The 25,726-nt window shown below is 43.6% G+C and overlaps 1 protein-coding gene and 1 pseudogene across 2 annotated transcripts in view; one reads left to right on the top strand and one right to left on the bottom strand.

Annotated features, from left to right (window-relative positions):
• Atp10d (ATPase phospholipid transporting 10D (putative)) overlaps window positions 1–25,726 on the top strand; it is a 100,765-nt gene that overhangs the window by 59,612 nt on the left and 15,427 nt on the right. For both annotated transcript variants that reach the window (NM_001427806.1, XM_063273341.1), the window contains exons 14-19: window positions 1,492–1,618; window positions 3,269–3,453; window positions 10,640–10,946; window positions 12,132–12,208; window positions 12,972–13,097; window positions 15,262–15,462. In NM_001427806.1, coding sequence (NP_001414735.1) covers window positions 1,492–1,618; window positions 3,269–3,453; window positions 10,640–10,946; window positions 12,132–12,208; window positions 12,972–13,097; window positions 15,262–15,462 — 1,023 coding nt within the window. The remainder of the gene's footprint in view (window positions 1–1,491; window positions 1,619–3,268; window positions 3,454–10,639; window positions 10,947–12,131; window positions 12,209–12,971; window positions 13,098–15,261; window positions 15,463–25,726) is intronic.
• On the bottom strand, window positions 16,182–17,062 carry LOC108352743 (40S ribosomal protein S2 pseudogene; annotated as a pseudogene).

Raw genomic sequence — 25,726 nt, 5'->3', positions numbered from 1 at the left:
TCTGCACATGACAAAGTGGCCTTGAATGTAAACAGCGGTTTCTCTAGAAGTAAAAGGCGCAGCATCAACATCCTCCCAGCTCGTCAGCATTAAATGAGATTTGAAAAAAACAATTGACCTGAGGGCAGCCTTCTTGTTCCTCTTGTGAAGTCTTGGAAAATTTGTTTGGCCTGCTTCCTTTTTCTTTTCTTTTTTTCCTTGTTTTAAAAGATTTATTTATTATTATATATGAGTACACTGTAGCTGCCTTCAGACACACCAGAAGAGGGCACCAGATCTCATTACAGATGGTTCTGGGAATTGAACTCAGGACCTCTGGAAGAGCAGTCAGTGCTCTTAACCGCTGAGCCATCTCTCCAGCCTTGGCCTGTTTTCTTTTTTTTTTTTTTTTCCCCGGAGCTGGGGACCGAACCCAGGGCCTTGCGCTTCCTAGGCAAGCGCTCTAACCACTGAGCTAAATCCCCAACCCCTTGGCCTGTTTTCTTATGTGCCTGTAAACTGATCCTTCAATCCAAGTAAACTTACCAAATTATTTTTAAGCCACTTTTGATTATTCTTTATGGAGAAAAACAGTCTTGCTGCATGATAGGTCCTTTCTAAATGAAAAGTTAAGTAGCAAGAAATAATCAGAGCCCCAGAAGGGCTTTGGGGGCTGTTATTGCCAACACCTGTCCCTGACCACCCCTGTTATAGTTATTAATTATTGTGGAAGGCAAACTGGGGCTGGTTCTGTTGTGGACTTCCAAGACCCCAGTCAACCAGAAGGGATCAAATGCCTCTATGATACAATTGTAGGAAGCTCGGGGGATTCAAGGTCGAACCACCTCTGGCTTTTCACTTGAATGTATTCCAATAGATGTTTTGTTTTCCCAAATCAAATTACTGCAGGCAAAAATGAGTGTATAAGAGAAGAATTGCTTAGCTTCCTCCATTCGACCCTGGTTTTAAGACCTGAAATACAGATCCATCTGATATAACAATGAAAGACAGGAAGACATTGGCTCCTTCTCCAGGAGTTGTGTTTATAAGTTTTGTTAGAATGTTGGCCTTCCTGTGTTTTTTAATATGGCGACTTTCTTGTTACCTTTTCTGAAGCTTCACCTTAGGAGTTAATCTTCAGAAGGCATCTGGAGTGCTGTTGGCTGTGGCCAAGCAAACATTCCTAAGGGAATTGTCTTGGCTGCATCATTAGAGTGCTCCCAGATTTAACTGGCTATTCCACCTTCCGTCCCAGTTTAATAGGTGAACTCACTTTCACCAAAGATAATGCTTAAAAGTTCCCAGAGATACTAAGCTGTGGTGTCTGTCTATCAGCAGGGTCATATCCACGTGATCAGAGTTTGGGGGTCCTGCGTCCGTGAAGTGAAGGAGTATGGATCAAAAACAATTGTGCCCATAGGGTGAAATCTAGAAATGAAGTTGTTGCATGTCCTGGTAGGGTATTGCAAAGTTAAATGGCCAGACTTCTAGCCTCTTTTCTTCCTCTCTTAGGTCATGAGTGACACGGAATACGCAGAGTGGTTGAGGAATCACTTTCTAGCAGAAACCAGCATCGACAACAGGGAAGAATTGCTAGTTGAATCTGCCATGAGGCTAGAGAACAAACTCACATTACTTGGTAGGTAAATTGTGCTGTATTGTCTGAGCAGAGAATTTGTCTCTAAATCCATTATTTTTCTGTCCCTTTTGGCCACTTTGATGTTTTTTTAAACTCAATTACCTTTACTTTATTTTATTGTTGTTTTGGTTTGAGATAGGGTTTGACTATTCTATAACTAGCTATGTAGACCAGGTTGGCGGCAAACTCACAGAGATCCACCTGCCTCTGCCCCCGAGGGCTGGGATTCAAGGCAAGTGTCACCAGCACCCAGCTAGCCATCTATTAAGCGTATTTGGTTCTCCCTCTCTGTCCATTCTGACCTCTTCCCACATTCAAGTGCATTCAGATCCTAGTTCCTTTTCAGTGAACTAGAGTTCCTCTGTGGTGGGAACAGAGTGGGCATTCTTGGGAAGATGTAAAACTGAAACACCCAAGGCCTGATACAGAGTCAAACAAACACCCTGGTCCAAGAGAAGGATTTTGCAACTGTGTGGCAAAGAATTGGAGAAAGCCTTAAATTTGTGTTGTTCTTAAATCTTTATAACAAACATACATCTTATTTAGAAGAAATAGATCACAGAGTCGTGCAGTATCTTGATCATGCTGAAAGACTTAGACATTAACTAAAAAGCAAGAAACTCCAGTGTTCCCAAGTATAGGGCCATGTCCTTTCTTCTGCACCCGCAAGTGATCATCTCCTCTCTCCTGATTCTAATCTAAACTACACAAACACAGCCAACACTCCTCGAGTCAGGCTGATCGGCACCTCGGAATTACTCACAGAACTCTAAACTGTCCTCATGCCAGAACCATGTCCCCAGGAATTCCAGGGCTGTGGGTCTAGTGCGTGACCATGGCACTGGAATTTCTGAAAGCCCCCAGAGGAATGGTGAGGAGCTGGCAAGTTCAGAAGCCATGCCTTGGAGCACGGAGGTGAGGATTCTGATGGAAGCCTCATTATCACACCAAGAGAGCTGCCTCTGAGTTCCGTTCCTCATCTTAGGGGGAAAACAATCCTTTAAATACCGATCATTTCCTTATGACAGTGTAAGCAGCTCACATGCATGCTTCTTTACCTGCATTTCCGAAGCAGGGCCCCTGTGGGCTTAGTGCCAAAACTCATTTGGCAGCAAAGTCAAACCTGATTTGAGGTGGCGCTATTTTTAGCATTAATACCCAAATTAGCATGAAAATGTGCAAGCTTTTCTATGGACATATAAATATGCGTGACTAATGGGTATTACAAAATAGAAGATATATCACCACATGACCGGTGGGAAAACTTGGGTTCTGAAGCACATCTGGTTCTATCCACTTGTTCCAGAAAAGGACATCATGGACTGACACTATGAAAGAGCACCCCGAATGGGCATAGTATCCTATGGCCAAGTGTTCTTTAAGAGCTTGCCTTTAACCCTGGGAGTTTCATAGAATGGTAAAATTCAGCTCAAGACTTGAATCAGCTTTTGAATTTGTTGATATGAACACTAGCCAGAAGGAGAATGTGTGTTTGATAAATCCCATGGTTCTTTGTATTTTATGTCTCATCCGCAGTTTACGTAGGTCAGAAATGAATGGCCCACGGAGAGGATTCATTTGATGGCCAAGTGAGTTCTCTCTGGCTCTGGCTTCTAGGAAACCTTGTTTTTCATTTCGACTGCTTTTCAGGTGCTACTGGCATTGAAGATCGTCTGCAGGAGGGGGTCCCCGAGTCTATAGAAGCCCTTCACAAAGCTGGCATCAAGATCTGGATGCTGACAGGGGACAAGCAGGAGACAGCCGTCAACATAGCTTATGCATGCAAACTCCTGGAGCCAGATGACAAGCTCTTTATCCTCAATACGCAGAGTGAAGTATGCTCGATGAGACTGAGCCAGTCTTCTCAACTCCGTAGGGCATTAAGAGATGGACGGGTGTAAGGAAAAGGGAAAGCCAACCATCTGTAGCTTCTTGCTGTTATGCTGCTGAATGACCTTGCTTGTCTTTGGGAGGATGCCACAATTTTTCTAAAAGCCCGACTCAGAGGCATCATGAATGAATCCAAGCATTAAAAGAAACTCCCTTTTCTTATTTTGCACACCCTACTGCACAAGCAGGGATTTGTCAAAACAGAACAAAAATGAGAATACATGTAAAATCCTGAGACTGGAACTTACTTCCCTTTCAAGTTGAAGGGAAGTAGTAGTTTCTGTTAGTAACTAGATATTTTTAATGATAAATTTTAAAATTAGGCTCTCGGCACAACCCTGCCCTCTAGTGGTGAATTTAGGTGGTGCTCCCAGCATTTGTAGAAATAAAGGGGATGGATGGAGGTGTTAAAGCAGGACTTGAAAAGATTTTGAACCACCTCCCCACCCCCACCCCCAATGTTAGGCACCAGGACAGACATTTGAAAAAGTTACGTAGGTAGAAGGCTCCTAGAGGAGTGACATGCTGTGTCCCAGACGTGTGCATACTGTTGTGAAAGTCAGGCAGTAACATGATTCTGTCACCGTGGCCTAACTTCATGATGTCTTCAGTAGCCACCTTGCAGGATCAGGTTCTGAGCCAGTGTCACAGGCTGTCACCTTTGGCTAGCTAGTGGTTTTATGGTTCAACCCTGGTTGCTACTCAGCTCCGTGATATGTTTCGAGGAGAGAGAGTTGTCCTTATTTAACACTGACTGGGTGCTGTTTTATGGCCATACTTCTAACCGGCAGTGCCATTAAGGTGCAGGATCATTTCAGTGACTCAAGTGGATGTGGCTTGAGTGACATATGAAATATTTACCACTACTGACCAAGTATCTGTCCTTGGGGAGTTACCTGCCCCACGTGGCCTCTTCTTCCTTGCCTGTCACAGACGGTAACACCCGTGCCCAGAGGTAGTTAAAATGAGGAAATGCCTTCTCCCAGCGTTAGTTTAGTGAAGGGTTTCAGCGGAAAGACCACCTTCCTCTTCAGATGGTTGGCAATGCCAGCAGCACCTAAAAGTGCTGTAGATGTCTCAGCCCCTATAGAGAGAATGGCAAGCATAAAATGAAAAACAGAGAAATAATCAGTGCTGCGGAAATGCTACCACCAAGCCTGGGACCTGGGTTCGATTCCTGGAACCAACTTGACCACACACATACCACAAAAGGGGTATGCCAGTAGACAAACACACACCAAATGCATAAACAAACAAAAATGAAGGGAAGGTATTAACTATTGGTGCTCTTAATTTGACTTAGAACTTTTTAGACATTCAAAACTTTTATCTTGAGATTGTAGCTCATGGCCATTATTAAACATTCAAACAATGTGGAAACCTTTTAGAAAAGCTAAAATAGTAACATCATCCCCTCAGAGAGAGCCTACTGACCAGTCAGGGATCCCTCCAGATGGCTCCCAGTCTGCATACATGGGAAGCCAAGCATAACGTTGCATGCTTCTCAGATGTAGGGCCCCATGCATTTGTCAGGGGAAGTGCTCCCTGTGTCTGTGAGAACAGACATGGTGATCTGTGTCATCATGAGAAGCAGGCACAGCATCGCTCAGGTCGGGTGTGTCAATCACTCAGTGCATCCAAAGGGAGCTTTGCTTCAAAGGGGACATTTGGCAAGATGTGGAGATGTTTTGACTGGCACACTTGGGGTAGGATGGGTGCTATTGGTCTGTAGTTATCAAAGGCCAGTGATAACTGCCAAGTGTCTTGTACCTCCCAGAGCAGCACCACACACAAAAAAATATTTTTTTTTTAGTTCAAATATCAATGCTACCAAGAGTGAAGCAGAGTATTTTGTTTCTAGGAAATAATGAATGCAAGTCAGTCAGTCAGCTAGTGCACTACCTGGCATGCCGTTAAGCTTCTGACATTCTGCACCGGTTTCCCTTTAAAAGATTTAAATAAATCTGTGTGTAGGTGTATGTGTGTGTATATTTATGTCTGTGTATGTGTGTATGTTGGTGTCTCTGTGTGTGTATGTTTGTATGAGTGTGTATTATTTATGTCTATATCTGTGTGTGTATCTGAATGTGTGTATGTATGTGTGCATGTATGTATGTGTCTATATGTGAGTGTGTGTGCCTGTATGTGTGTGTGTGTGTGTGTGTATGTATGTGTATGCATGTGTGTATGTATCTGTATGTATGTGTATATTTATGTGTGTGTGTATGTATATGTGTGTGTATGTGTCTGTATGTGTGTATGTCTGTATGTGTGTGTATATGTGTGTCTGGTGTGTGTGTGTGTGTGTGTGTGTGTGTGTGTGTGTGTGTGTGTGTGTATGTGTGTGTATGTGTATATATGAGTGTACATGTACATGTAAAAGCCAGAGGTCGATTTCTGGTCTTGTTCCTCAGGGGCTATTTTTTTTTAATTTTTATTTTTGTCTGTCTCTTTGTCTTTTTGTTTGTTTGTTCATTTGAATCAGGGTCTCCTATTGCCTTGGGGCTTGCTGATTGGACTTCAGAGGTCTGCCAGCAAGCAGCAAGCTCCAAGGATCTGCCTGTTTCCATCTGTGTCTGCTGTCTGCCTCCCAGTTGCTGGGTTTGCCAGCAGTACCACCATGCTCAGCCTTCCCCAAGGGCTTCTGGACGTTAAACTCAGGTCCTCACACTTGCAAACACTTTGCCGACCGAGTCATCTCTCCAGCTCAACAAAACTTATTTTTAGCAGATACATGGAAATAAAAATTATGTTAGTATGATGTTATGTGATGTTTCAATCCAGCTGTAGACCCTGTAATGTCTAAATTAGATTTAACAAATTAACCTCCTTATTTTCATCACAGTCTTTTGTGGTTGTTGTTGTTGTTGGTGGTGGTGGTGGTTTGGTTTGGTTTGGTTTGGTTTGGCTTGGTTTGGTTTGGTTTTGAGACAGGGAGATAGGGTTTCTCTGTGTAGCCCTGACTGTCCTGGAACTAGCTCTGTAGATTAAGCTGGCCTCAAACTCATGGAGATCCACCTGCCTCTGACTCCGGAGTCCTGAGATTAAAGCCTGCACCACTACCTCTAAACTCATTTCTCATTTCTTTATGACAAAAACATGTTGTTGTAAAGTATATATAAAATAAATGAGTATCTTTCATCCCCACTAGGTCTACATCATAGTGCCCCAAGATATCTGCTAGACATCTTAAGTCTCAGTCAGCAAAGTGTCTCACCTGCTTTGCTCTATCCCATATCACACTGCCGAAGGACTCTCTCTGAGCCTGGCAGCAGTCTCTCTACCTATCTAGTTCCCAAGGCAGGTTTCCATGCCAGAAACACACATCCCAGTTCTGCAGCGGTCCAGTGTCTCTAGCCGCTCCACACTTTCTTACACTTAAATTGATACACGAAAGGACACACAACACAATAACCTTTGATCCAGTTGATAAGATATAAATGGCCACCTAAACGTACAAAGCCCGGTTCACATCCATCCCTCAAGAACATTCATAACAACTTGTAAATACACAGAGCGGAATCTTAACATCAGCCTCCACGTTCTCTTTGTCGCGGCTTCTCCTAGTCTCCTCCTCTTCCTTCAAACTTCTCTCCTGTCCATCCTTCCTTCTCCTCCAATGACAGGCCTCCTTTTATCCTGTACCTGCCTCACCTGTATTTTACAAATTAAATGGGGGAGAAGGTTCTGGTGAAGTCACCTGAGTCCTGAGTACATGACTAGGCAACCATCCTTGGGGCAGTGTATCAAAATACAGATAACTCCAGGGAAAACCAAAACAAAAACATATAAAACCCTTTCTTCTAGATTTTGTTTTTAGAAGCACAGTAAATATATTTTTATTTATTGAATCAGATCTTTATTGATTGGTTAAAATTATCACGAATACACACACACACACACACACACACACATGCACTCACAATTTATGTTGGAAGACATTTAAAACTACCAGTTCAAGAAGTAATTAGTGCATATCTAGTTGATGTTAGTTGCTACTGATAACTTCCTATGTGTGAATTTTCTATGCAGCTCAAGACAATAGAGATAGTTTAATTTTCATTTCGTGAGTCTTGGTTCAGTAACTACTCTTTTAATATCCCTTTCCTAGTCTCCATTCTTCAGGAGTCCCTAAAAGCCAAAAAGACTCGTATCACAAAGCCCAAGCTGTCCTGTGTGGGTTCTGAGATATCTAAAGTCATGTGTGGTAACTTTACAAATTTCTATGAACTCCACTGTGGGCATAACTTTATCCACTTAGAAGCCTTCATCACTTCCATCCATAGGAAGGTTTTTTTCTTTACTATTCATGTTATCAAATCCTAACATTGGTTGTTCAGACATACAGAGCCAGCTCAGGATTGTTCAGTTTAAGTTATGTGCTTATAACATTTTTTCTTCTGAAAAAATAACCTAGTATTTACAGTCTTTATTAGAAGCTCTAAAAGACGTTCCATGCATGATCTCATTGAACAATTATGACAAGTACATATTAACTCGTTTTATAGATAGAGACACCAAAATATGGTGATTTCTTATCGTGTTAAGTAACAACAAACATTGAAGTTGTTATCTCCTACTTTAAGATATTTCTATGTTATATTGTGATTGATAGATTATATATAAACAACTACTTCCTACAGTTGGTGGAAATATCATGTGACCCAGATATCACTTTTCCTGGCAGTATAGGGCTCCAAAATCCTGAGAGTATAGATTAAAAATAAATGGTAACAAGTACCTGAACTCACAATTCTAGAATTGATAAATAATCAAGACTATATGTATGTGTGTGTATGTGAATGTATGTGTGTGCATGTGTATACACGTGTGTGCATACTGCTAAAAAGGTCAGCATCTTTGTGTACTCATAAAGCTACAAGTGATTCACGACTATATTATGAAGACTATCTATCTAGACTGTAAACTCTACCATAATGTCAGTGCTTCCAGGAATTTTATATTAATATACATGTTCCACTATAAACATCACCTCTTATGGAATAGTTTGACTTTCAAGGCTATTAAGTACTCTGATTTCTAAATTATGCCATATTAATTTCATCAAACTCAGAAACATTTGTATAAATAGTTTCCCTGTTTTATTTTGTGTCTACAATAGGCACATGTGACTTTTCCTTCATGGCTTTAGGGGTACGTAGGCTCAAGTTCGTTCTAAGGTTAAGGTAGTTGGGTAGCTCCATTTCATAGCTGGATGTAGGCTGCCTATTTTGAGGCTGTAACAGACTCTGTGAGCTGAGTACTGTACAGAAGATAAGGAGTTCTTTGTAGCCCACAGTTTGAAGGCTCATAAGCATGGTGCGAGCTATAGCTTCTGGTGGGTGTCCCATGGTGGAGGGCATCCCATGGGGCTATGTGCACCAATGGTGAGTGGTAGAAAGCTCAGTTGGGAGGAGAGGAAGCACAAGGGTAAGGCAGGGCCAGGCTAGCCTCTTTCCTTGTCTGTTCCTGGAGGAACTAGTCTGTTCCTAGTAGACTAACTCCTTGTGAAAGGCCAGCACCCATTCCTTCACGAGGACGGTCATACCTCCATGACCATCCACAGGGCTCCACCTCTTAAAGGGTCCAGCCCCGTGCAAACTCATTCGCGATGATTATTCATAGTATGGCCATTAAGTCTGTTGCATCATGATTTTGTATCTGTTCCCACCTTTTCTTTGTCCCTTGTATTTTATTGTGGGTTAGGAAATGCTTGGTAAATTAGCACTTAAAAGTTTTTTTTTTAAGAAAAGTCACTCATGAACTTACATCAATAAATTATTTCAAGATGAGTTTCAGTCTCCCAGTTCTAGATCTGAGACCTAGACTTAGTGGACATTCAATGCAGTACTTTTTGAGTAAGTTTATGGTTAGTTAGTCTTTGTGAATAGAGTGTGCTCAGCAAATATTTGAAGTTGAGTACCCGTGCGTGTTTTCGAGGGCATGGGTTTACGCATGTGTGAGCGCAGAATCTAGAGTGCCCCCAGAATTCAGAAGAGCACGTTGGATCCCACTGAAACCTCAGTTACCAGTGTTTGTGAGCTTCTAGAGCAGTGGTTCTCAACCTTACTAAGGTTGCAACCCCAACCATAAACTTACTTTAATTGCCTCTTTATAACTGTAATTTTGCTACTTTTATGAATTGTAATTTACAATGTCTGTTTTCTGATGGTCTTAGGCCGCCCTTATGAAAGGGTCCTTAGATCCCCCAGGGGGTCATGACTCACAGGTTAAGAACTGCTGCTCTAGTGAGTGCTGGGAGCTGAACTCTGATCCTCTGCAAGAGCAGGAAACGCTCTGCACAGATGAGCCAGGAAGTGCCTTTTCCCCCCCTTTCTTCATCACAGGGATTAAAAGTGAGTTAGGGAACTGAGGCTGCAGCTCCTTCAGAGTACAAGCTTAGCATTTGTTAGGCCAGAGCTACAGACTCTGAAACAACAACAACCAAACCCAAACAGATTAGAAGGGATGACTGCCTTTATAGCATTTCCTGTGTCAGGTGGAGTGCACACGCATACAAAGCTGGTGTGGTAAACACCACTAAGACCATCCTGACCATAGTAGAAGCTCCCTGAAGACAGGCGTCCCAAGCCCAGAATATTTTCTCATACGCTTCCTCAGCAAATGCGTCTGAGAGGATCAATGTATCAAATAAAAAGAAGATGCAAGCTTTAGTCAGTGCCTTAAACATCTGCATGTCTCAGTTGGTCTTCACAACAGTGTTGGGATGGAGGCAACGTGTGCCTTTTGCAGATGAGGGAGATGATGTGTTTGCTTAATGCCAAACAGCTCATAGTGGGTGGCACGAGACCTGAGGATTCTCCAGGTCCATTTCTCCAGGTCCATTTCTGGGGAAGACAGCTGATACGATGGAATTTTGCATCCAATGTAGGCTTTTTAAGCTGTAAAAATTATGTCTGTGGTGCCCCCATCTTACCTGGCCTCAAGTCCACAGAAGCCCATGAGAGCGCTGCAAAACTGAAAAGATATGAAGTGGTCTCTTTGACAGTAGCTTATGGTTCACTACCCAAAGCAGCCGTGATCCAGCAATTGCTAGAGAAGGAGAATGAAAAATTGAGCCAGCTCTCCAGTGGTGCCCTGAGGCTAATAGCCTCTTCCTCTTTATTCAAGGATGCCTGTGGGATGCTGATGAGTGCAATTTTGGAAGAACTTCAGAAGAGAACTCAAGTGTCTCCTGAGCTGGCATCACCGAGAAAGAACTTTCCTCAGCCTCCTGACCCTCAGGTCCCAGGACGTGCGGGACTTGTTATCACTGGGAAGACCCTGGAGTTTGCCCTACAGGAGAGTCTGCAAAAGCAGTTCCTTGAGCTCACTGCATGGTGCCAAGCTGTGATCTGCTGCCGAGCCACCCCCCTTCAAAAAAGTGAGGTGGTGAAATTGGTTCGAAACCATCTCCATGTGATGACCCTGGCCATTGGTGAGTGGAGGTAGGAGGGTGGGGACCCTGTCTCCTTTGTATGTCCCAGGGGCTGATCCTTTGTCTCTCCTTCCTTCTGTATATAATATACTGAATATATCCATCCATCCATCCATCCATCCATCCATCCATCCATCCATCCATCTCCTTATAATTCTGTATTTTCTTTTCCAGATGCACTTTCTTTCCTCCCCTCTATCTCTGTCTGTACTACTTTACTCCCTTCCTGCCTCTCTGATTTTTACTGTGAACCTGATGTTAGGCAAGGGGCACAGAGAACAGTGTGATAATATTCTGTTGGTTATATCTTAGACCCCAAATTAACTTAATTACCTAGAGTTCAGTATCGAACCATGGAACTGAAAACCTCAGGCGTTCTTCCTTCAGGAAAGTTAAATTTAGTTATACAAAACAGTTATCCATTCAATGCATATATTTGAGTGACATGTCTGTGACAGCCTTCCCCCTACCCCTTAGGCAATATCTGTAACTGATACCTTTCTTATAGTGCATAGAGCTAGCATAAATGAATGAGCAGCTAAATGTAAATATGGCAACTATCAGTTAACAAATGCTATTGAGAAAAATAGGGAAAAGATTTTAAATTCAGTTCTCCGAGCAGTGGCAGCTGCTTCCGCTGCGCGTGAGTAAAGACAACAGAAATGGCAGAGGGGCCATCCCTCTGTAGTGTCATATCTGCAAGTGGCTTCTGGTGTTGAAGGAGACTAGTGTCTTTGGTCACCACTGTAAAACCATGTGGTAGAGAGGATGGGGCATGCTGGGTAGCTTTGGAATCTAAAAGTGGGCAGACGTAAAAGCCTAAGACAGAAGTTGGGACCTGGCACTGGGGTATTGCTGTGATCAGCCCGGCCATAATTTTCATTGGACAAATGTGGACTTGGGGACTTTGGATTTCCAAAATGGCGACATGCCTTAAATGGTGCTTGATGGGCCGTCCCAGTAAGAATATGGAGACTTTGGTGCTGAGCATGATTTGAACTGTGGGGGGCTGGCTCAGAGTTTTCAAAGGAGAAGAATGTTAGTATGTAGCTTAGAGACTGTTCAAGTAACTCTGGGACATGGGCTAAAGCTCATAGGACCAATTTGTTCACTTGAATAGCGCTAGGTTTCCTGTTTGAATTTTAGTCCTCTCATGTGTCTCATGTTTTCTTCTACCTCTTGAAGGTGACGGTGCCAATGATGTTAGCATGATACAAGTGGCCGACATTGGGATTGGTGTTTCAGGTCAAGAAGGCATGCAGGTGAGTACACACCCAAGTACCACGACCATAATCTACCTACAGAAGAAAACCTTCTTCATGATATAATTGTAGTGGGGCAGTGAAGCTATGGTGTAGGGACTGAGGAAGGCAGGACCTTCTCCCAGTTCACCATTGGTCACTTGTGACTATTAGGTTGTTCTGGCTAGTCTCTGCTGTGTTCATGAGTTCTCTCTCCCTTTTTTAAAAAAGATTTATTTGTTTATTTCATGTACACACCAGAAGAGGGCATCGGATCCCATTACAGATGGTTGTGAGCCACCATGTGGTTGCTGAAAATTGAACTCAGGACCTCTGGAAGAGCAGTCAGTGCTCTTAACTGCTGAGCCATCTCTCCAGCCCCGAGTTCTCTTTTTACAAAGCTCATATACACTGCAAGATCTCACTCTGTAGGCATGTGATGGCTTTGCTTAAATTCTCACTGAAAAGTATCTACTCCTATTTGAATACACGACATGAAAAATGTAGAGGACTGGGGTGGGGAAAGGGAAAGGAAAGGAGACATGAGAGAGTAAGGATGAGGAAGATGTGTCTGTCTGTCTCTCTCTGTGTGTGCATGTGTATATGTATGCATGTGTATATGTATGTATGTGTGTGTATACATGTGTGTTGTCTCTCTTTCTGGATCTGCTTGTAAGGTAAGTGAACTGATTTGGGGTTTACTGCTGCTCAGGCTACACCTGCTAGACTGTGTGCGTTCTAGCATGTTCCTTTGCCCAGTCCTCCCTTCCTGTCTCCTCTGCAGGCTGTGATGGCCAGTGACTTTGCCATTTCCCAGTTCAGACATCTCAGCAAGCTGCTTCTCGTGCACGGGCACTGGTGTTACACACGGCTCTCCAACATGATTCTCTATTTTTTCTACAAGAATGTGGTATGTACCTGCTGAGAATTTGCCACCCGCCTCTCCAGTCCAACCTTCTACTGCTGGCTGCCTCAGGCATGAAGAGGAGTACCACGGTGCTAACTTGCTGTGTTCATTAGTGTCTGGAGGACAGCGGGAAGCTGTTCTAAATGTCTTTCCAGAGATAATCAGGGACTGTGTATGTTTGAACTATTGACAGCAAATTGCTGGGTCTGTCCATCTGCCGGCACACTCTGCTCCCTCTGCGTTTACATCCCATTAAGTCCTGACGGGTTCATTTAGACTCCAATTTTTGACCTTCTATAAAGAGATAGTGACAGGCAGGATTACAAAGTGATGTTGTCAGGAGAAAATGAAATCATATTTGGGGAGGCAAATAAATAAATAAGTGAGTAAATAAATAAATAAGTAAACCTACTGCTCCAAATAATGGCTCCTGTAATATATCAAAGAGAGTGAGAGAGGAAAATCTAATTGCAAGGATTGTCTACCCAGCCCATAAAAATCTATTAATACTTGGTAGATATTTTGTGATCACGGTATAATTATTCCTTGGAATAATCAGAAGTTGTTTGGAAATCCTGGTGTCTAATCTTTAGTGTTCCATTTAAATTATACTTACCTATGTTCCTTCCTTCCTCCCTCCCTTCCTTCCTTCTTTCTCTATAATTATTTTTTTTCAGGCAGTGTCCAGTCCTAGGTTGTCTGGAATTCACTACATAGTCCAGGAGCACCTCAAGCTTGTAGTAATCCTCCTGCTTCAGCATCCTGAGTGCTAGGATTACAGACATAAAGCAACATACTGGACTTCAGTTTTCTTTCTTACACATTCATGTTGATTCATTTGCTTATTCAAGGTGGACTATAATTACATTATGGTCTTTAGACTACATTTTCTCTTGGTCCTTAAAAGTAGGATTTTTGCTGTGCTGGCCTTATCTAAGATATGATGCTGGGCCATTTTAAGAGTTGTTCTTATGACCTCTTTTGATGTGGAACACTGAGAAAAGTCAGTGCTTCCCCAGCCTATAACATCCTGATGCATGCCACCACGTGAAAACCATTACTGTTAGTTTTTTTTTTTCAGGATGCAGTTATAGGTCATGAAGGCAATTGCGAAAGATAACCACCCTTCCCTAAGTATAATATTGATGGAAACAGAAAATGTAAAACAGTACTATAAAATGATTCTTCTTTTAATTAAAAATGAAAGATACAATGCTGGGGGAAAGACCAACCTCCAGGGCAGCCATTTCCCCCGTGCTTCTTCCGAAGAGACCGTCCAGTATTAGCACTGAATGTTGCCCATTCTGTTGGCTCCATTCCTCGTAACTACTAAGAAATAACTGGGCAGGAGTAGGAAAACAATGCATGTGTGGCGTGTCTTCTCTAAGCCAGGTGTCTTCACCTTTGTCTCCTTCATCTAGAGAGAACATATCTGCAACTCTGCCACTTACATGGCACATAAGTGTCTGGGTAGCTTTGTGCAAATGTCCTATTCGCTTTGCCCCTCAGTGGCTTAGATAATTCAGCATGCAATGATGGAGTACCAAAGTAATAACGATGGGAATCTCCTGCAGTCTAGGAGCCAGAAGTCTGAAATCTGGGACTGGGTGTGGTTGGGCTTTGGTAATAGGCCTTTCTGGCTACATCTTCTCAGGGTTGAGGAAAGCCACCAGTGGTCCATTTTATAGAAACGATAATTCCATTCCCACAGCGGTACCATGATGCCCTAATAAGTTTAGCATTGACCTCTGCTCCTATCACCATTGCAATGGAGGCTAAGGTTTGTATGCATATATTTTGATGAATCAGAAATGCATGTATATGTTTTAATCAATCAGAAATAGTTTATTTCATCACCTGTCAAATGGGAGCAACAGTAATTCCCAAGTTGTTACGAAAACTAAAAGAATTAGTTGTAAATCATTTAGAATCGTGCCAGCAGCACCACGTAGTACTGGTGTGTGCGTGTGTATAATTTAATGAGATATCCGTTAGAAACAAAACAAAATTAAAGAACTACATGAGAAGTTGTATTCTTCCATCCGTGGCTGTGGGCAAAGCCACGGAAGACTAAAGGTCCGGGAGTCAGCAGTGCAGCACGTAGGACAGCCATTCAGAGTGTGTACTGATGTCTTTAAGATCTGGACGTGTTTTTTTGTCTCCCCAGGCCTATGTGAATCTCCTTTTCTGGTACCAGTTCTTTTGTGGGTTTTCAGGAACATCTATGACTGACTATTGGGTTCTGATCTTCTTCAACCTCCTCTTCACTTCTGTCCCCCCCATCATTTATGGAGTTTTGGAGAAAGACGTTTCAGCAGAGACCCTCCTGCAGCTGCCTGAACTTTACCAGAGTGGCCAGCGATCCGAGGTAAGTGTTGATTAATTCTTGCTGTACAGGAGCAGGGGATGAGGTAAAGGGTTTATTGCTAGCACTACCATAGAGGAAAAGTCACTCACACAGACACATACACACCAGGTGACATGGGAGAATGGCTATGCCACTACATTGGATGGATGGATGGATGGGTGGGTGGATGGATGGATGGATGGATGGATGGATGGATGGATGGGTGGGTGGGTGGGTGGATGGATGGGTGGGTGGGTGGGTGGGTGGGTGGATGGATGGATGGATGGATGGATGGATGGATGGATGGATGGATGGCGCTGAGTCCCCAAAGCCAAACCATCACCTTTATTTCTTTTCTCTGGCCTTTTTATAGACAAAAGTTCTTTAGAAAGTTACCTCAGAGAATAAATGTTACATAAAATGGGAGTAACAAACGGAAGTTGATATTAAGTTCAAAGCAATGTTTCATTCTATATGCTCATTATAAGTTCAAAGCAACAGTTTTCACACAGCCTGTCTTATCATAGCGTACGTCTGTGGCTTCATCCTTGGACCTGAATGCTTTTCCTTAAACACAAATTTGTTCCAAGCCCATTTCTCCTTTGAGTGTAGTTATGATATTTCTTATTATGCAGCCTTTACTTACTATTGTGAGGAGTGGGCACATTCTATTCTTGATCCTAATTTTATTACATCTTTCTAGCAGAACAACCAAAGCCATTTCTTTTTTTTTTTTAACAGACTTAATTCATTCATTTTTCTTGTATAAAAACCCTTATGTGGTAGCCACAGCTGGAGCCTGGGTCCTCTGAACAGAGACTCTGGTGAGGGTTTTCACAAGATGGTCAGTGAATTCCTGATAAGGAGACTTGGTGAACACAGTCTCTTTCCAGAGGTCAGGGGTCAGGTAGCTGTAGGTCTTGGAGATGGCATCAAAGGTGGCCTTGGCAAAGTTGCCCAGGGTGGCAGTGCAGCCCCTGGCTGAAGTGTAGCAGTCATCTATACCGGCCATCATCAGTAGCTTCTTGGGCACAGGAGCAGATACAATGCCAGTGCCTCTGGGGGCAGGGATGAGACGCACCAGCACAGAGCCACAGCGGCCTGTCACCTTGCATGGCACAGTGTGGGGCTTGCCAATCTTGTTCCCCCAGTAGCCTCTCCGCACTGGGACGAAAGCTTGGCCAGGATGATGTCCCCTCGGATGGCAGTGGCTACCTCCTTGGAGCACTTAACACCAAGACCAACGTGGCCATTGTAGTCCCCAATAGCGACAAAGGCCTTGAACCTGGTCCGCTGGCCAGCCCGACACTGGCATGATTTTCAGAACCTCATCCTTTAGAGATGCACCCAGGAAAAAGTCAATAATCTCAGACTCCTTAATGGGCAGAGAGAACAGGTAGATCTCCTCCAAGCACTTGATCTTCATGTCCTTAACCAGGCCGCCCAGCTTGGTGACTGGGATCCACTCCTTGTCTTCAGCTTTACCTCCATGAGCCCCGTGGCCTCGGCCTCGGGAGGCCCCTAAGGCCGCTGCCGAATCCTCCGAGGAAGCCGCTGCTGCCTCCTAATCCTGCGCCCCCGGGCCCCCGGGCCCTCCCGCTGCACCAGCATCATCCGCCATTTGGTGTTTTCCTGAAGAAGAAGAAGCCAAAGCCGTTTCTTAAAACCTTCTTCCTAAGGTCAAATCAGGAATTCTATAAGATCTTTAATTCATCTAAATATCATTAATTCATGAAAGTTCATCATTATGCTGATCTGCAGGAAATCTGATCAATAGGGCGGGCTAATGCCTAGGGATTATTATATTAATTTATATAATATATTAATATATTAATCAGCTGCAAGAAGCAATCCTGAGGTGAAGTCTCTTTGGGACTTTACCTCATAGAGCTCAGCATCACAGACCATGCAAAAAATGGTGGGTCACCTCCAGGAAGGCCACCTGCTATCCTTAGTCTAGCCTAGATGACTCCTGACAGGCTCCCATCTCCACTCTACTGATCTCTAGGTCCTAGTCACTCAGCATTGGCTCCTCTCCTGCTTCCCTGTATTTGCTGCCCCCTTATCTCTCCCCTGAAGGATTATGGATAGTAGGCAGGATAGCCTATCACCTAAGGTGGTCATGTAAATACTCTTGTTTCTGATTCACCCTTCTCAAGATTAATATGGCCAACAGGGTTGTAACAGGAAATTTACACAACAGAAGACATTGTTCTAAATGCTTAATGTAATTTAATCCCCCAAGTATCCCTCAAGAGAGGCGCTGCCTCTACTTTGTAGGTGGCGTAATACAAGCATAAGGTGTTGGCTTTAGTAACTTGCTTTGGGTGCTGAGCTAGTGAGTGTTACAGTTGGATCTGATCTCCAGGCCCAAGCAGTGTCCCTTTGTGCTGTGCTGCACAAAGAGCTCTGATGGTCCGTTTAGTTCTTTGGTTTCCCACTGTGGTGTTGAAGCCAGAATGTAAAGTGTTTTGTGAGCATTGTGAGGATCCCAACAGAGGCGAGCAAGGAGCCTTAGATACCTATGTGTGGGCAAAACTGAGCAACCCCAAGTGGTCACATGCTCCACTACTGAGAAGGAGGATTGCCAGAGTTCTCACATTTGTAATGGACAAGGGGAATAAAAGGAGCAAGGAAAGGGGGGCGGGGTAAAAAAATGAAGAGAAAAAAGAAAGAAGAAAAGAAATTCCTTGGGCTAACCTACTGAAAAAGAGAAATGCATAAACTCGTAGGCTGCATACTTCAGGGAAATGGGGGCAGCATCTTTTCCTTTAAGCAATTATAAATGTCTAGCTTTGATGCTTTAGTCCAGAGCCTGTCATGAGCCTTCTCTGGTGTTTATTACCGAGGGTAGAACTGTCTCCTTGTTGCCCAGTTCTGGGGCATGTGTCATTCCCAGAGACAGAGCTGAAGCACATGGGTGAGGTTGGGAAGTTCATCTAGGGAAGCCCTAGGCAGAGCACAGTAAGATTAGACAAGGGAAATCTGTGTGCTGCTCCCCAAGGGCTGCCTTGAAGACACTGGCATAGATCAACATGGGTTGGGAATTACAGAGTTTCCAAAGAGTTAACTTTCTGATTCTCTGGTGTGTGGCCTTGTCAAGTTCTTTACCTTGCCCACGCTCCAGTCTGTTTACTGTCTGGAAATGGTGTAGAATTAACGAAGATAACATATGCACCATTCCTTGGCACATTAAGAACTCAATATTTTTATTTCAAACAATCAGGCATAAGCATAAATTCAATGTAAGGGATTTTAAACGATGCTTTTACTTTCTCAGACTTTATTTCGACTTGAACATTATTTCTCAGAGTTAATGATTCGTGACCACACCTGACAGAAACAGCTAGCAAAGAGGAGCTACACCTTCAGCTGCCAGGAGGAAGAGATCTGCATACACCTTTAGTAGCACACTGTTCCCTTGAACCAAACAATGAGCTTCCCTAGAGCCATCCAGTCTGCCTTTAGTTCAAGGCCCGTGCTGGACTGTGTGGGAGGAGCCACTGCAGACTGTTCTGCACCCAGGCCCCTGCTAAGTCCCATGTTCCTGGCATTTCAATGGCAAGCATTATAGGAGTAACTTAAAAACCCCTTTCTATAATCTAATTCATTCTTATTCTTAGTAGAATTGAGCCCAATTACATCCAGCCCTTGAATCCTATGATCATTTCTTTGTGCACAGCATTTTGTTAATCTGTCCTGTTTGATAAAATGCAATCAAGTGGACAGAGTCCCAGCACATACATACAGGGAAAAGGCGGTTCCATTGAATTTCTTTTCCAGGGTCTGTCCGTTCTTTGAACATGGCCTCCAGAGAAGTTCTGTGTGTGTGAGGGTCTTGTCCTGGCTTTTTCTACAGCTCCCTTCAGACTCTCTCCCGCAAAGGATATAAATGTGGAAAGGTACAGTCAGAGGGTTCCAATTTCAAAAGCAGTCACCCCTTCCCGTCCACTCACCATCCACATGGTCTCCATTTACTCAACATCCACATGGTCTCCATCCACTCACTATCCACATGGTCTCCATCCACTCAACATCCACATGGTCTCCATCCACTCAACATCCACATGGTCTCCATCCACTCACCATCCACTTGGTCTCCATTTACTCAACATCCACATGGTCTCCATCCACTCACTATCCACATGGTCTCCATCCACTCAACATCCACATGGTCTCCATCCACTCAACATCCACATGGTCTCCATCCACTCAACATCCACATGGTCTCCATCCACTCATCATCCACAAGGTCTCCATTTACTCAACATCCACATGGTGTCCATCTACTCAACATCCACATGGTCTCCATTTACTCATCATCCACATGGTCTTCATCTACTCAACATCCACATGGTCTCCATTTACTCACCATCCACATGGTCTCCATCCACTCACCATCCACATGGTCTCCATCCACTCACCATCCACATGGTCTCCATCCACTCACCATCCACATGGTGTCCATCCACTCACCATCCACATGGTCTCCATCCACTCACCATCCACATGGTCTCCATCCACTCAACATCCACATGGTCTCCATCCACTCAACATCCACATGGTCTCCATCCACTCATCATCCACAAGGTCTCCATTTACTCAACATCCACATGGTGTCCATCTACTCAACATCCACATGGTCTCCATTTACTCATCATCCACATGGTCTTCATCTACTCAACATCCACATGGTCTCCATTTACTCAGCATCCACATGGTCTCCATCCACTCACCATCCACATGGTCTCCATCCACTCACCATCCACATGGTGTCCATCCACTCACCATCCACATGGTGTCCATCCACTCACCATCCACATGGTCTCCATCCACTCACCATCCACATGGTCTCCATCCACTCACCATCCACATGGTGTCCATCCAGTCACCATCCACATGGTGTCCATCCACTCACTATCCACATGGTCTCCATCCACTCACCATCCACATGGTGTCCATCCACTCATCATCCACATGGTCTCCATCCACTCACCATCCACATGGTCTCCATCCACTCACCATCCACATGGTCTCCATCCACTCACCATCCACCTGGTCTTCCCTCCATTCACCATCCACATGGTCTTCCTTCTTTCTGGCTTTGCTTCATGTTTGAATTTTCCCTTCAGTCTCGTGACATTCTGTCTGCTAGCTCCCAGCCTCCCACTTACCTCCTCTTCAACCTTTTCACTCTTTACCTCTGGAAGTCATTTTCTTCATGCAGCTTCAGTGTGGGTTTCTTGAGCAATCCTAGAGTATGAAGTTGTGTTTTAACTTGTTTTCAATTATTCTGGTCCAGTAACATTCTGGGTGCCTTTTTGTCTTTGAAACATTCTCGTCTACTGTTGATCCATGCCATTTCTGAGATTCTATGAAGACTTGGGCGAAGAAAGACACATATCCCCATCATGGTCATTAAAGAAATAGTGAAAGAAGATGCAGGGGATTATGAGCTGGAAACAATGAGTCTCCATTGTTTGATTTTACAGAAGACAAAGGACATGAAAAGGGAACAATATTACGAAAAGGTTCAAAGCGTAGTCGTTTGAAAAATAGAATTCATGTAGATCATGTGTATATTTATAAAGCTTTATTCTTTAGGAGACAATAAGATTTCTCAAGGACATTTTGTCTGCGTTTATATTTGGGGAAAAAAAGACTAAGAAGGGCACATTAAGAAAAGACAATACCAAGAATATGATACTTTCTTGCCTGTGCACACTTGTCAAAAAAGCCATAATGTTCCTTCCTCTAGGGTCTGAACACATCCTCAGAATCCATCTGCACGCAGGTCACCATCTAAGCAGGTCTGATGGTAGAACAAGAATCCATTTTCAGTTGTTTGGCTGCGATGTCTCCTAACATATATCTTGAGTACTTGCTTTGTGTGAAACGTCATATAAGCACTTAAATAAAAGAGCCGGAATTCCACCCTGAACTGTGCATTCAATTTTGAGAACCAAAACACCTTAGCAGTTTTTCTGATAGGAGAGACTTTCCATGATTGTGATGCCTTCCTTGTGAATGACAGGGTGGAGAGATTTTTTTTTTTTTTTTTTTAGTGGTAGGAGGAAGTGGTTTTTTTTTCTTTTTTTCCCCTCCATCTTTATTAAATTGGGTATTTTTTATTTACATTTCAGTTGTTATTCCCTTTCCCGGTTTCCAGGCCTAACCCCTAACCCCTCCCCCTCTCCTTCTATATGGGTATTCCCCTCCCCACCCTCCCCCCATTACCACCCTCCCCCCAACAATCTAGTTCACTGGGGGTTCAGTCTTAGCAGGACCCAGGGCTTCCCCTTCCACTGTGCTCTTACTAGGATATTCATTGCTACCTATGAGGTCAGAGTCCAGGGTCAGTCCATGTATAGTCTTTGGGTAGTGGCTTAGTCCCTGGAAGCTCTGGTTGCTTGGCATTGTTGTTCATATGGGGTCTCGAGGCCCTTCAAGCTCTTTCAGCCCTTTCTAAGATTCCTTCAACGGGGGTCCCGTTCTCAGTTCAGTGGTTTGCTGCTGCCATTCACCTATGTATTTGCCGTATTCTGGCTGTGTCTCTCAGGAGAGATCTATATCCGGTTCCTGTCAGCCTGCACTTCTTTGCTTCATCCATCTTATCTAGTTTGGTGGCTGTATATGTATGGGCCACGTGTGAGGCAGGCTCTGAATGGGTGTTCCTTCAGCCTCTGTTCTAAACTTTGCCTCCCTATTCCCTCCCTAGAGTATTCTTGTTCCCCCTTTAAAGAAGGAGTGAAGCATTCACATTTTGATCATCCGTCTTGAGTTTCATTTGTTCTAGGCATCTAGGGTAATTCGAGCATTTGGACTAATATCCACTTATCAATGAGTGCATACCATGTGTGTTTTTCTGTGATTGGGTTACCTCACTCAGGATGAGATTTTCCAGTTCCATCCATTTGCCTATGAATTTCATAAAGTCATTGTTTTTGATAGCTGAGTAGTATTCCATTGTGTAGATGTACCACATTTTCTGTATCCATTCCTCTGTTGAAGGGCATCTGGGTTAGGCTAGTCTGATATGCCTCTGTGGGGAGATGATATTTGGGATATAGAAAACTAGAACCAGTCATGTGGGAGGCATAAGGATGAACTCCCAGCAAGGAGGATAATCTGGAGGAAGTGAATAGATGCTGTGGGGTGATAGTGAAGACAGAATGAGTGGGAACAGTGAATTGGACCTGATGTGTCGTGGGAGGGAACTTCAGTTATATTGGAAATGCAACAAGAATCGTTGGGATGACTAGGAGGAGGCAGTTGACCAATTAAGACAATGTCATGAACTGACGTAGATTTTTAGAAAATAAATGGCTGGTATTGTAGTGTGTGTGTGTGTGTGTGTGTGTGTGTGTGTGTGTGTGTGTGTGTGTATGTGTGTGTGTGTATATATATATACACACATATGCAATGATATATACACACATATATACACATACATTTGTTCTTTGAAAGTTGTGTACATTTATACGCTGTATTTTATCACATCCTTCCATCATTACCTCACTTCACCTTCCCCTAGCTTCCTCATCATCCCCCCCACCCCGCCTAGTTTCATGGTTTCTGTTTTCTGTTGTTACTGACAATCTCAGTCCACTCAGTGCTACCCATGCACATATGGATGTGGGAGTTCGTTAGCTGTTCCCAGTGTAGAGTAAGTTCCTCAGCCACCATCTACTGTTGATAGTTCCTTTACTGGCGTGGGACCTCAGGGATCCTGCCCCCGTCTGTTTGGCATTTTTGATGGGCTTGGATGTACTTACAGCTGCCATGAGGTGATGCATCACAACAGCCATGTCACCCAGAAGTCAGCCTTTCATAGCCTCCTCCTCCTTCACCAACTCTTGCGTTCTTTCTATCCTGTAGTAAATGTTCCCTAAGCCTTCCCTTGGGTGACGGGAGGTTGGTCTAGGTCATTCACCCATGGCTGAGCACTCAGAGTTACTTATACTTGGCAATTAGATCAGTTAAGAATTTCTGCATTAACTCTTTTTTTAAATTTTTTTATTAGATATATTTCTTTACTTACATTTCAACTGTTATTCCCCTTCCTGGTTTCCTGTCCATAAGCCCTCATCCCCTCCCCTCCCCCTTCCCCATACAGGTATTCCCCCCATACATCCCCCTTACTGCCCCCTATACTCCCCTGCACTGGGGGTTCCAACCTTGGCAGGACCAAGGGCTTCCCCTTCCACTGGTGCCCCAATAAGGCTATTCACTGCTACCTATGCAGTTGGAGCCCTGGGTCAGTCCATGTATAGTCTTTGGGTAGTGGTTTAGTCCCTGGGAGCTCTGGTTGGTTGGCATTGTTGTTTTTATGGGGTTGCAAGCTCCTTTAACTCTTTCAATCCTTCCTCTAATTCCCCCCAAGGGAGTCCTGTTCTCAGTTCGGTGGTTTGCTGCTAGCATTGACCTCTGTATTGGACATGCTCTGGATGTGTCTCTCAGGAGAGATCTATATCCAGTCCCTTTCAGCATGCATTTTCTAGCTTCATCAATCTTATCTAGTTTTGGTGGCCGTATATATATGGGCCACATGTGGGGCAGGCTCTGAATGGCCTTTCCTTGAGTCGCTGCTCTAAACTTTGCTTCCATATCCCCTCCTATGGATATTTTCCCCCTTTTAAGAAGGAGTGGGAACATCAGAATTTCAGTCATCCTTCTTCTTGAGCTTCCTGTGGTCTGTGGATTGCATCTTGGGTAATTTGAGCTTTTTGGCTAATATCCACTTATCAATGAGTGCATACCAAGTGTGTTTTTCTGTGATTGAGTAACCTCACTCAGAATGATATTTTCTAGTTCATTCCATTTGCCTATGAATTTCATGAAGTCACTGTCTCTGACCAAAGTTGAAAGCAGCATGCATTTGTAGGTATAAACACAAACATTTAGAATGCAATTTGACAGCTTGACTATTTAATATAACAGTGGTAGGTTACTAGGTAGGGCTTATGATCTCCCCAGGTTTGCAGGGCCAGGCATGAAATATCTCCTCTGGAGCAGACCAGATATCTAATCAGAAGGTGGTTGGTTATTCCCAAAACTATCACGACTCTGTTGCACCAATGAATACCAGTAAATTGAAGCAATCTCCAGTGCTTGCAACAATCATTAATTTCTTTTTTACCCCCCCAGAAGCCTGCATAGTGCCTTCTCTATTTTTTTTTCCTTTTTCTTTTTTTCGGAGCTGGGGACCAAACCCAGGGCCTTGCGCCTGCTAGGCAAGCGCTCTACCACTGAGCTAAATCCCCAACCCCTGCATAGTGCCTTCTCACACTGTGTAAGCTAGCCAGGAAGGAGTAAGTTTTCTAGTCAGTTGAGGTTGGTTTAATCTATGCTCTGTATGCAAGACATGGTCTCTTCAGCAGTAAAGTCTTACCATTTAATTATGGTGACAGCCAAGACCAATGGTGATAGCTTTTGTTGTTTTGGTTGTCCCTGAGGCCTGTATAACTAAGAACTCACAGAGAAGCATCCTGCGCCCAGCACTGAGATTTCCAGTTAGTTTACCATGCCTTCTGGGAGCAGCATGGTCCCTGTGCCCCCTACAGGATACTTTTGTTCAAATTCCTATAAAAAAAGCTATTATATTTTTAAATTAGCTTATAAACCAGTGGATTTTCCATGCCTTCCAAATTAAACAAACAAAACAGAGTCAACACTAGAATCTACATGAGAAAGAGCATGTGACTGTCATCTTTCTGAGCATGCGTGGCCTCTCTGAGTATAATTTCTTGAAGATCTCCCATTTACCAGCAATTGTTGTGATTTTGTCTCTCTTTACAGCTGAGCAATATTTCCCCATGGTTGTGAACTGTGTTTTCATTATCCATCTGTCAGTTGATGGACATCTAGGTTGGCTCTGTTTTCTAGGTATCTTGACTACAGCAGCAATGAACATGGACTTCTAAGTATTTCCGAAGTAGGATGTAAAGTCCTTCGGGACTAGCCAGAAGTGCTAACACTGGATCGTATACTTGTTCTAATTCTGGTTTTTTGAGAAAGCTCCAGATTGATTTCCAGAGTGGCTGCACTAATCCAACCAAGAGTGGATAAGGATGCCCCTCTCCCCACATCAGTACCGCCGATTCTCGCCATTTGTATTCCTGACCCTGGCCATTCTCACTAATGTAAAATAAGATCATAAATTGGTTTTAATCTGTACTTCCTGATAGCCAAAGGGTGTTGACTGTTCTTAAATTATTTACTAGCCATTTTGTTTCTTGTTTCGAGAACCTTCTGCTTACTTCTATAGCTCTTTTTATATTATTTC

The sequence above is a fragment of the Rattus norvegicus genome, chromosome 14 (genome assembly GCF_036323735.1).
Source record: "Rattus norvegicus strain BN/NHsdMcwi chromosome 14, GRCr8, whole genome shotgun sequence".
Taxonomy (NCBI): domain Eukaryota; kingdom Metazoa; phylum Chordata; class Mammalia; order Rodentia; family Muridae; genus Rattus; species Rattus norvegicus.
Note: the sequence above shows the minus strand (reverse complement) of the source record. Positions and strands in the feature narration are given on the sequence as shown.